At 42.8% G+C, this 12,458-nt stretch overlaps 1 protein-coding gene across 1 annotated transcript; it reads right to left on the reverse strand.

The window, feature by feature from the left end:
• Window positions 1-2,366: 2,366 nt before the first annotated feature.
• On the reverse strand, window positions 2,367-3,233 carry LOC137640976 (uncharacterized). The gene has a single exon (XM_068373434.1). The coding sequence runs from the start codon at window positions 3,231-3,233 to the stop codon at window positions 2,367-2,369; it is 867 nt and encodes a 288-aa protein (XP_068229535.1).
• Between the last annotated feature and the right edge of the window lie 9,225 nt (window positions 3,234-12,458).

The following is a 12,458-nucleotide window of genomic DNA, read 5'->3' on the forward strand; positions in this document are numbered from 1 at the left end:
AAAATAGCCCAGCAAGGAATAAACTAAGGAAATAAACAAACTACAAGAGAAGTAATGAACAATTAAAATAAAATACTTTAAGAATGGTAACAATATTAAAATATATCTTTCATATATAAACTATCAAAAAAAAAAATTAAGAATAAAAATAAGATAGAATACTGTGCCCCAATGTACCTTCAAGCAAGAGAACTCTAACCCAAAACAGTGGAAGACAATGGTACAGAGGCTATGGCACTACAAAGACTATAGAACAATCGTTTGTTTTTAGAAGAAACAATAATACTGAGACGATAAAATAGCCCTCCTTCGAAGGATATGGCACATCTTATGAATTCTTAACCAACTTGTCACAATTGTCAGGGGAAAGCCAATAAAGAACTCATCCTGAATAGGTAAAAATGAAGTCTAGATAAAAATGAAGTCTAAGGGAAGTACAGGATATGAAACAGTAAGCAAACCCTGAGTAATAACAAGTTGACATTCATGAACTGTTATACCAGAAGTGTCAAGATTCGGCTAATTCCTTTGTATCTATCACCAATAAAGATCTAGGTCTCCTCATTAAATAAATGACCAATAAAGATCTTGAAATCTTGCCCTTATCAAACAAATAATCAATAAAGATCTTGACCATAATGCTCATTCAATAAACTGATTCTCTATTTCCAACTAAAATACAAAGCACCAAAAAGTATCTGAACTGATATATAAAAATGGTATTTTCATTTTAAAATAAATTTTTAAATATACTTACCTGGTAGTTAGATATATATAGCTTAATCCTGCTGATTCGTCGCGCGCACGGCAAAAATTCAAAATTGGCTGCAATCGCGGTGGCCAGGTGATCATACCTGTGCTCCCTCTATCCAGGTACCTGGAATCTTTCCCATTTGTCCTCAGAAATTCCATGCCCCTGTTTTCAGAGGGGAGGAGGGAGGGACCTTTTACATATGTAACTACCAGGGAAGTATATTAAAAAATTTATTTTTAAATGAAAATACCATTTTCAAATATGTAACTTCCCTGGTAGTTACATATATATAGCTGATTGACACCATTGGTGGTAAATTAGAAAACCACAACATCGTCGGGAATTTGTATAATATAATCGCTACAAATTAGCTGTACCAATAATCTGGTTCCTACCTGATAAGGAAGCTGGCTTCAAAGTTATCCTGCCTCATTTGCCAGCATTCCTTGAGAGACCCAGCGATCCACCCAGGGGTCTGTAAAAGTCTGTGGGACTGCCACACAGTCCTTGACCTTAACATGACTAGACCACCACCCTTGCTATCCTGGCATAGCCATGGACAATGATTTGACCACCTGACCCAAAAACACTAAAAACACACTCCATAAAACCTAACTTAGACTTGCATCCCAAACTGTGGAAGGTTGCAACAACCTTCACAGACAACCTGTGATATCAAGTTCAAGAAAAAGCAAGGGTATATAATAAAAGGTTATAGGTTAGAGGCAGTAGTACCCTTTCCAACTACGACGCTGGAGGCAACGTACGGACCCAGGGAACAACAATCCTCATATTGGGTCCGTACCTCATTAAGGTAACAATCTGCGAAGATTGACTTGCTTCGCCAGAATGTTGCTTCCGAAATTGATTTCATAGACTTGTTGTGTCTATAAACCATCGAAGTCGCCACAGCTCTTACTTCATGTGCTTTGACTTTGAGGATTGGAAAGCTTTTCTCGTCACAGTTCTGGTGAGCTTCCCTTATTAAATCCTTTATAAAAAAAAAGCCAGTGCATTCTTTGACAAGGGTAACGAAGGTTTCTTTACCGAGCACCAGAGGTTATCTGCCTGTCCTCTCAGGTGTTTGGTCCTCTGCAGATAAAATTTTAGAGCTTTCACTGGACAAAGGCCTCTCTCCTTTTCCCATCCTACTAAATGAGATAACCCTGGAATGGTAAAGGATCTGGGCCATGGATGCGAAGGATTCTCGGTCTTGGCGAGAAAACCTAGTTGAAGACAGCAGACTGCAATCTCTCCATTGAAGCCCACTTTTTTGCTAATGGCTTGCAATTCTCCTATTCTCTTGGTTGTTGCCAACGCAACCAGGAATAGGGTCTTCTTAGTAAGATCCTTCCATGAAGTCTTGTCGAGAGGTTCAAACCTGCTCGAGGTTAAAAACATATGACTACATCCAAATTCCAAGAGGGGGTTGGGTTGTCCTTCCTCTTAACTGTCTCAAAGGATCTTATGAGGTCCGTGAGATCCTTGTCTCCTGACACGTCAATATGTCTGTGACGGAAGACGGAGGTTAGCATGCTGCGGTATCCCTTGATGGTTGATACTGGTAGTTTCTCTTGTGTTCTTAAATGTAATAGAAAATCTGCCAGTTGAGTTAGAGAGGTACTGAAAGAGTAATTGTTGTTAATTCCGCACCATTCTCTGAACACATCCCACTTAGATTGGTACACCTTGATTGTGGACATCGTCCTCGTTCTTGCGATTGCTCTTGCAGCTTCCCTCGAAAAGCCCTTCGCTCTTGCCAGTTTTCCAATAGTCGAAAGGCAGTTAGATTGAGAGCGAGGAGATTTTGATGGTATCTCTCTATGTGCGGCTGTCTGAGTAGATCGTTCCGACAAGGTAACGATCTGGGGGTGTCTACTAGCCACTCCATCACTTCTGTGATCCAGGGTCTCATGGGCCAAAACAGAGCTATCAGGGTCATGCAGGCGTTGTTAGACTCTCTGAACTTCATGACTCTGTCTAGGATCTTGAATGGGGGGAAGGCGTACGTGTCTAGTCCTTCCCACTCCATGAGGATGGCATCCACTGCCACTGCTTCCTGGTCTGGGACGGGAGAGCAATAAACTGGTAACCTCTTTGTACTCTGCGTCGCGAAGAGGTCTATTGACGGTTCTCCCCACAGATTCCAAAGCCTGCTGCACACCTCGTGATGTAGGGTCCACTCTGTCGTGAGAACCTGTCTTCCTCCGCTATGAAGAACCGCTCTGACATTCTTCTCTCCCTCTATGAAGCGGGTTATCAGAGTTATATTTCTCCCTTTTGCCCACAGTAGGAGATCTTTTGCTGCCTCGTAAAGGGAATCCGAACTAGTGCCTCCCTGTTTCCTGATGTAGGCCAACGCTGTGGTGTTGTCTGCGTTGACCTGAACTAACTTGTTCTGGACTTCCTCCTGGAAGTGCATTAGTGCTAGATGAATGGCCACCAGTTCCTTGACGTTTATATGCCATTCCTTTCCCATAGACCCGAGATCTCGCCCTTCCCCAGTGCTGCACCCCACCCCACCCCACCCCACGTCCGATGCGTCTGAATACAACACTAGGTTGGGGTTCTTCTGTTTAAGTTTGAGGCCTTCTAGGAGTTTGTTGGGGTCGTCCCAACAACTCAACTGATTCCTGATTCCCAGAGGGATCGGAATCCACGTCTCTAGACCTTGGTCTCTTGTCCAATATCTTGACAGATGGAACTGAAGTGAACGTAAATGTAGTCTTCCCAGGGAAACGAATTGCTCGATCGAGGAGAGGGTCCCCAGCAGACTCATCCATTCCCTCACCGAGCAGGTCCTTCTCCCTAGAAAGCACTTCACCTTTCTTAAGCATTCTAGAATGCGTTTCGGGGCTGGAAAAGCCCAAAAAACCACTAACTGAATCCTCATCCCCAGGTAGATGATGTCTTCTGAAGGCGCCAGTCGTGATTTGGCCAGATTTACAACCAGACCTAGCTGTTGCGTCATGGACATTGTTACTCGTAGATCCTCCAGAGACTTTTCTTGCGACCTAGCTCTGATTAGCCAGTCGTCCAGGTACATTGATAATCGTACCCCTTTCAGATGTCACCAGCGAGCCATGTTCGACACCACTCGAGTGAAAACGTAAGGAGCTGTGCTTATTTCAAAACAAAGTGCTTAGAACTGATAAGTAGTTGCGTGGTGTACGAATCTAAAAAATTTTCTGTAGTTCGGGTGAATTGGGACGCGAAAGTACGCGTCCTGCAGATCTATCGACACTATCCAGTCTCCTTGTCTGGTGTCTGCTAGGACTGAAGCAGATGTCTCCATAGCAAACTTGACTTTGCTTACATACTTGTTCAGTGGACTTACGTCCAGAATGGGTCTCCAAACCCCCGAGTTTTTGGGAACCAGAAAAAGTCTGTTGTAAAATCTCTCTGACGAGGGGTCCTCTACCACTTCTATCGCTGCTTTTGACAGCATCTGATTTACCTGCTCTTGAAGAGCTGCTGCCTTGCTCCCCGAATATGTAGCTGTCAACTCTTAACGGCTCTGGCGAAAGAGGAGGCTTTCTTAGGAAGGGGATTTTGTATCCCTCCATCAATACATCAGCTGTCAAGTCGTCCGCCCCCCTTTGGCTCCACTCTTGCCAGTAGTGGGATGACCTGGCTCACACATATGTCTGGAGGTTGTACAGCTCACTTTCTGGTTTTTAGTTGCTGCTTTGTGTATCTATGAGGTTGTCCCAGCAGCCATTGTTTGACTTCCTCTCGAAAGGGCCCTCCCACGTAAGGGCTGGCTTGTGGGAGGAGCTTCCTTCTCCTTCCTGGCCAAAAAGTTTGCCGGAAGAACTTTCTTCGCAGTCCTGGTAATAAGATCTTGCATCGCTTGTTGCGCAAGAGCTGCCGACAAGTCCTTCACTACATCTGAAGGGAAGAGGTGATTGTTTAAAGAAGCATACAAGAGCTCTGCTCTCTGAGCGAGTCAATCCTGATGACAGGAAAGAACACAGCATGGCTCTCTTCTTAATAATACCTGCCGTGAAAAGGGCTGTGAGTTCGACCGTCCCGTCCCTCACGGCTTTATCGAGACAGGCAATAAGGTGCATCTGCGTCTTGTTCTTTTCATCTGTGACATCTGCGAGGGCTCCGAGAGTCCAGTCCATCAAGCTGAAGACTTCAAATGTTCTGAAGATGCCCTTCAGCAAGTGATCTATCTCCGATGTGGACCACATAACCTTAGCCTTAGTAATGGCTGATTAACGCGAGGCGTCGAGTCTGGAGAAGTCCCCTTGGGAGGAGGCAGGAACTCCCAAACCGAGAGCCTCTCCAGTCTCGTACCACACACTGGATCTAGAAGCCAATCTCATAGGGGGGAAGGAAAAGGTTGTCCTTCCTTGTTCCTTTTTCTTGAGAATCCAATCGTTCAGCGTAGAAAAAGCCTTCTTCACAGATCTGGGTAACACTGTCTTCTTGAAGGAGGAAGGTTTCTGGGGTCTACCCTTCAAAAACTGCGAGGGCAGGCTCCGAGGTACAGCCAGCTGAAAGTCATCCGGATATGTCCGCCAAAACTGCAAGTAATCTTTTAAGATCTGCCGCATGAAGAGTTTCTTGCGTCTCCTCCTCTGAGATCTCCTCCAAAGGATTAGCGATCCCCGATGTAGAACGAGTGGGAGAATCACACGCCTCGTCTTGCTTGCTTGCGTCTCGCATGCCGCAAGGGGGCATCACGATCCTTGTAGCCTCCCGTAACGCGTCCAGATCGCTACGAGGGAGCGTCCATGAGCGCTGCAACTTACCGCGAGTTCGCGTCTTGCTCCGATCTTATTCTCTTCCTAGGCCTGTTGACGTCCTTAGGTTCCTTCTTGCGAGCTTCCTCTGTAAGTTCTTGCGACTAGTAAACGTCAAACAGGGACGTAATGGACTGTTGAAGCTCTGACAGGCATGCTGCTTGCGGTGCGTCCTGCATGCGTCCAGCCTGCTGCGAGGGAGGGTCACGATCCTTGTCGCCTCCTGTAATGCATTCAGATCGCTGGAAGGGAGCGTCCACAGTACCGGAAACCCCAGCTGGGGTCTTCTGGCGAAGAAGAGGTGAAGTCTCTCGCGACATCTCCCAATCCGGGGGTGGGGGAGAAGCGTGAACCGATGTAAAGTGTGTAAAGTGCACGTCTTCTTCCTCCGACGACCTATGCGTCCTACACCTCTGTTTAGGTGCGGACACATCGTCTTCCTCCAACAGGAATATTTCCGGAGAGCTCCAATTGCTACACGAGGATTGCTGGAACTTAACGGGGGACCTATGTCTCTTGAGAGGTCTCGATTGTAGAGGTTGTCGCCAACCGCGTCTAGGTCTTGCGTCTTCCGAAGAAGACGAACATTTCCTCATCTCGCCTTTCCTGCGGTGAGGGGGAGCGTCCTGGGATGCGTCAACAGGATCGCTCGAGGGGACGTCCGTTCGCTGTTCAACGTCTCTCACCTCCCTTAGCCTGTCGACTTTCCTTCTCCCAGGGGTTGGGGAGCATGGAAAAGGTCCAGGGCTAGGAGCATGACAGACACGAACGGACCCACCCTCCACTGCACTATCACTATCCCCGGACTTGCGTTGCAAACAACGCACTGCCCCCTTCATAACTTCCTTATCCGAAGTAAGGGATTGCACTTTCACTCCCAAGGCAGAGATAGCAGCCATAATATCCTTCAAAGAAGGCTCATTTACCTCCGACTCCGTAGGTGGGTTGATTGATTGATTGATTGATTTAAAGTTTTCAGGCATCCTGACATCTAAGGTCATTGACGCCGGTAACATTTAATGCATAAAAAATAAAATAAAATAAAAAATAAAAGAGTATTCAACTCAAATCATAAAGAGTTGAATGTCATAAAAGTTAAATAGTTTTCAGAAGACCTGCTTCTGAAATAAATCTAAAAATGCCACTTGCATAGTAGGACACATCATTTCCAAGAATCTTGGCAAGGATGAGCCTGCCACCCTCACCTCGAGCCTCAAACAAATATCTATTCCTCAAGTTGTTATAATTGGGGCATTCGGTCAACAAATGCCTCACTGTTAGAGGTACTAAACAGTCGTCACAATACGGTTGGTGTTGGCCCTTCAACAGAAATTCATGTGTCAACCGAGTGTGACCAATATGGAGACGACAAAGAGACGTCTCCCATTTTCGGGGCATCATATTATACCTCCAAGGAGATATGACATTTGTTACCTCTCGCATTTTATTGCCATCTAGGCTATCCCATTGCTGTTGCCATTTATTGCAAACCAATTTCTTGATGTCAGGTAAGATATCATTACAGGGAATGGGATACCTTCTTGGCAGCAACTCGGATGCAGCCTTCTTAGCCAGTGAATCTGCCTTCTCATTCCCAGACACACCTACATGTGCTGGAACCCAACAAAATTGAACTGTTATACCTCTCCGTCCAATAATAAAAAGCCATTCTAAAATCTTTAAAACTTCCATAGCTTGAAGGACACTCCTTGCATCACTAAAAATTGTAAAATTACCCTCCTTCTCCAACGCTATTTTCTCAATAGCGGTTAATATGCCATACAGTTCGGCAGTAAATATGAAGCGGTCAGAGGAAGTGCACTTCTACAATTAAAACCATTACTATGTACTCCAAATCCAACGCCAGCATCAGATTTGGAGCCATCAGTATAGATAAAAATTGATCCTCTATGTTCTTTAACATGTTCATTAAAAAGAGACCTGGCTTCTAAGTCTGACATATTCTTCTTATCTCCAATAAAATATTTACAAAGAGATATCACTGTTAACTTCCATGGAGGCGTTGATGATACCTTGAATGGAAGTACCTTATTTCTAATTATATCCAGACTATTTAATAATTGTTTCACCCGAAAGCCATAAGGTTGAGGAGATTTTGGGTGCAACTCAAAGTATGATGCGTGTCTTACAAGGCTTGCAATCTGAAAGGCTAGAGTGTTAGGGAGTCTTTGCAATCTAAACCAATACCGAATAATGGAAGACATTCGGTAAAGGTCTAGAGGTAACTCTCCAGCATCAACAAGGAGACTTGGGATAGGCGAGGTTTTAAAAGCTCCAGTAGACAATCTAATACCTGCATGATGTATCGAGTCTAATAGTTTTAACCGGCTTGGGGTGGCTGAAGAATATATTTCACATCCATAACTAATTTTGGAAAAAATCAAGGCCTTGTATAATTTTAAAATAGTATTGCGGTCTGCCCCCCATGATGTATGGGACAATACTTTTAAGATATTCAGAGCTTCAACACATTTAGCTTTTAACGCTTTTAAGTGAGAAACCCATGTAAGCCTACAATCAAATATCAAACCTAAAAATTTAGCTTCACTTGCACATGGTATCCGTTGACCTTTAATGTATATATCCGGGTCTAGATGTACTCCCCGGATACGACAAAAATGGATAATGGTAGTTTTACTTGTCGAGAATTTAAATCCATTCATGTCAGCCCACTGGATAATTTTATCAATAGAGAGTTGGATTTTTCTCTCAACCATTGCCATTCTAGTGCCAGCAAATGATATTGAGAGATCATCCACAAATAATGTTGAGAGAACATCCCAGGAAATGACTGAGGATATCCCATTAATTGCTAGTGCAAACAGGGTTACACTCAGCACACTCCCCTGAGGAACTCCTTCTTCCTGACACTTACTCTCTGATAGCGTTTCCCCCACTCTCACTTGAAAAACTCTATGCGAAAGAAATGACTGAATAAATAGTGGTAGTTCTCCTTTTAATCCTAGTTCATGAATTGTTTTAAGTATACCATATCTCCATGTGGTATCATATGCCTTTTCAAGGTCGAAAAAAACTGTCACATGGTGCTGTTTGGAAGCAAATGCTTCACAAATAGAGGACTCATGTCTTATTAACACATCAGTGGTTGAGTGCATTTTTCTGAATCCACATTGAATCGGTGATAAAATACCCTTCTTTTCAAGGTACCACATCAACCTTACATTGACCATCTTCTCCATGATTTTACATAAACACGAAGTCAATGCAATAGGTCGATAGCTTGCTGCTAAAAACTTGTCCTTACCGGGTTTTAAAAAGGCTAAAATAATGGCTAGTTTCCAAACACTTGGGTAACTATGATCATGCCATATTCTATTAATAATACTTAAAATAAATAACTTTGTATTAAAATGTACATGTTTAACCATTGCATATGGAATTCCATCGGGTCCAGGAGCTGTATCGTTGCAAGTAGCGAGTGCGGAATCAAGTTCTCTTTCAGTAAAAGGAGAATTATACGATTCTTCCCTTTCTGTTGCAAAATTTAAAATTTTCTTTTCTTCAATGCTCCTGTACTGGTGACCAGGAGCTGCTAGACTCTTGCACGATACATTTGAAAAATGGTCAGCCAGGGCATTGTTAACTTCATTTCCCTCAGTCACAAACTGACCATTCACTTTCAACACTGGTGGTGGGTTCGGGGTAAATTTGCCTGCAATTTTTTTTTATTTTCCTCCATACAGAAGATGGTGGTGTTCTACTATTAATAGAGGAAACAAAAGCCACCCGAGATTGGCGTCTAGCTTCTTTCATGGCACGACGGAACTGTGCCCTACACTTTTTGTATGATATCAAATTTTCATCAGTACGGCGTCTACGCAATCTAGTCAGGGATTTTCTGGTGGCCCTGTGCAAGGCTGTTAGTTCTGAGGACCACCACAGGACTGGTCGTCTTTTGAACAGTCCTGTGGTTTTGGGAATTGAATTGATTCCTGCTGTATAAAGAGTTCCATTCAGTAGGTCTATGGCATCATCAATACTTTCAAACTGTTCTGCTCTCCCTTCGATTTCACTTAGCTCAGAAAATTTAGCCCAGTCTGCCTTGTCTAGATTCCAACGTGGCGATCTTTGCAAAGGCGGACCCTTGTTGGTGTTTATAATGATTGGTGCATGATCACTAGTATGCCAATCATCTAATGTCCTCCAATCAAAATCAAGAAGGCAGTTAGAGCTTGCAATTGAAAGGTCAATGCATGACAAAGTACCTGTTTGAACATGGAAGTGCGTGGGCTCTCCTGTATTAAGGAGTCCCACATCCTCATTCTCCACAATTGATGAGATAATATTGCCCCTTGTGTTGGCCAAAACATCACCCCATAAAGGATGTCTACCATTCATATCTCCCAGTAAGAGAAAAGGTTGAGGGAGTTGTTGAATGACCTCTGCTAAATCATCATATGAAATATCATTTGGAGGTAAGTACAGAGAGCATATTGTATATTTTCTCCCTATATCAATTTGTACAACAACTGCCTGCAGGGTTGTACATATAGACATAGGGATTTTGGGAACATCTCGACGAATGTACATGAGACTTACGCCATGGCTCCCTGCTTGTTGATTATATGGTATTCTATAGCTAACATACTCTCGAGGACTAGGAGTGTTAGAATCAAGCATACTTTCCTGTAGACATACAATTATGGGGGAATGCTCATGAATTAGGAGCTTAAGTTCTCCATATTTCGCCCTCAAACCCTGACAGTTCCATTGCAAAATGGAGGAGAAAACTATGGATTATTTTTGGAAGACATCTTGGATGAGGTCTTCCCATTAGCAGTTTTTAATCTAACATATTACCTGTAGGTTTCTTCAGAGATGGTCTTGTTATGTTGGGTTTTACGTTTGTGTTTTTCTTTGTATCCTTTTGATCTATTTGTTGAGGTGGATGGTGGACCTCAACTTGAATTTCTGATTTATTCAGTTTATCTTCTGGTTCATTAGAAACATCAACAGACAAAACATCAAATTCATTTGATGTCATAACCTTAACGTTTCTAATGGAGGGTGGAGAGAGAGATGGAGGTCTCTCTCTTTTACGATTAATAGATGGTGGGATTAGAGGTTTTTGCACCTTTCCCACTACAGGTGCATCAGGTAAGTTAGTCTTAAGTGGAACCTCCATCAGATCAGGCAATAAATACCATAGTAAAAATTAATGATAACACTAAAAGGCCATAAAACGTAAGTGATATAACCTAGATGACAGAGTACCAGATGGGCAAAATTAACTAGAATATTTACCGAAGCGAACATAACCCAAAATGGCTGCCGATACCTCGGCAGGACAATCGCTTCCAAAACTAAAAACCACCATATTGGAAACAGAACAAATGCCCGGTACTGTCAAAAGCTGCCAAAACAAACTATGGTACTTAACATTGGTAAGGGTGAAGTATCAACGTCAGTCATGTTGAATTAACGACAATCACTTCGAAAAACACTGGGCAAAACACTTATCAACTTAGCGGGCAAGTCCAAAACAGAAGGATGACCTGGTGAGCGCGAGTGGTAGGTGTCGGTAGGGTAACCCAACTGTATTCTCTAGGGCCTGTCACGGCCCTCCCCCTTTGATGAAGGGATTATCTAAATGGAAGACAGCCTGTGAATAGTGTTTTACAAACGCCCTTGTTAGATATACGACACCAACAAGGTGCTCGCGCGAGGGTTGTAACCTCTGCATTCCATGCTTTTAATTTTCTCTGGTATATTTGGAAGATTTATATCAGAAAAAGTACAAAGAAGGACTTTTTCGCCGGGCGTCACAGGTCTCTCCCCAGAAATAGATTTTTCCTGCGTCAAAATCCCTTTATTTTTTGTTATGGCAGCTGAAGGCTGTACAGCAATGGGCAATGACCTAGTGTTAATACACCGTAGTAAAGCCTCAGGAGGTAATATGGTTACCTCATTATTTGACATTTTGTCAGATAGTATACTTTTTGTTTAGGTATTGGCAGCGCTAGGTTGGTTTGATTTTAATGCCTTAGCATATGTATTTGATTTATTTAATAGTCTTTTGGCATGGGTCACACTTATATGTTCTAAGTTTGATTTGTCGAGGGCAGCTTCCTCCAACTTATATAGCTCGCAGCTCTTGTCTGTGGATTTGTGATTCGAGCTGCAATTTAAACACCTGGCTCCAAGTGCACACTCTCCATGGTAAGATTAGGAGCAAATACAACACATCTTCTCATTTTTGCAAACTTTAGACGGGTGCCCAAATTTAAAACAATTAAAGCATTGCAATGGCTTCTGCTTGAAGGGTCTTACTTTAATACTTTTGTTCTCGATAATATGAAAAGGTACATCAGCATCCTGGAACGTAAGGATTATCATTGCTGTACCTGGGACTTTGTGAACTTTCCATACATTTAATGGACACATGGCCAGTATCTCCTCTGTAAAATCATCTAGATCTCTGTTAAAAACTACGCCCCTTCCGTAGCTAAAATTTAGGTGGGGTTTGACATCTAACTTAATGTCATCATTACTTATTTTCATATTGGACAATATTACCGACTGTGTACTGATTTGGCATGGATAAGGAAACTATTTTTTCCGAAACGAGATATATCGCCTGGTGCAATAGGTCCTACTTTTTTCTGAATCAATTTGCATATTTTAAAATAATTCCCTGTAACCCCCTTTAATTCAGCTATAAGCCACATCGGTGGTTTTGGATTTCTCTGGGAGGGCATAACTAAATCTGCGTCTTTTTCCAACCAATCGGCAGGCCTATACACATCCAAATCTTTTGGTACCCTATCGCAGAGAGCAGCCGCGACATTCAAGTTATTAATTTTAATATTATTCAAGTTACTTATTGCACCAAATGCTTCGTCATAACTACTATAAAATATCCATGAATCCTAAGTTTCAGCTTCAAGTTTCATCCTTATTTCTTTTAT

This window comes from Palaemon carinicauda, chromosome 1 (genome assembly GCF_036898095.1).
Source record: "Palaemon carinicauda isolate YSFRI2023 chromosome 1, ASM3689809v2, whole genome shotgun sequence".
In the NCBI taxonomy this organism is placed as follows: domain Eukaryota; kingdom Metazoa; phylum Arthropoda; class Malacostraca; order Decapoda; family Palaemonidae; genus Palaemon; species Palaemon carinicauda.

Bases quoted from the DNA above. Each gene is read 5' to 3' on its own strand.
- LOC137640976 (XM_068373434.1), bottom strand. From the start codon at position 3,233: ATGGGAAAGGAATGGCATATAAACGTCAAGGAACTGGTGGCCATTCAT.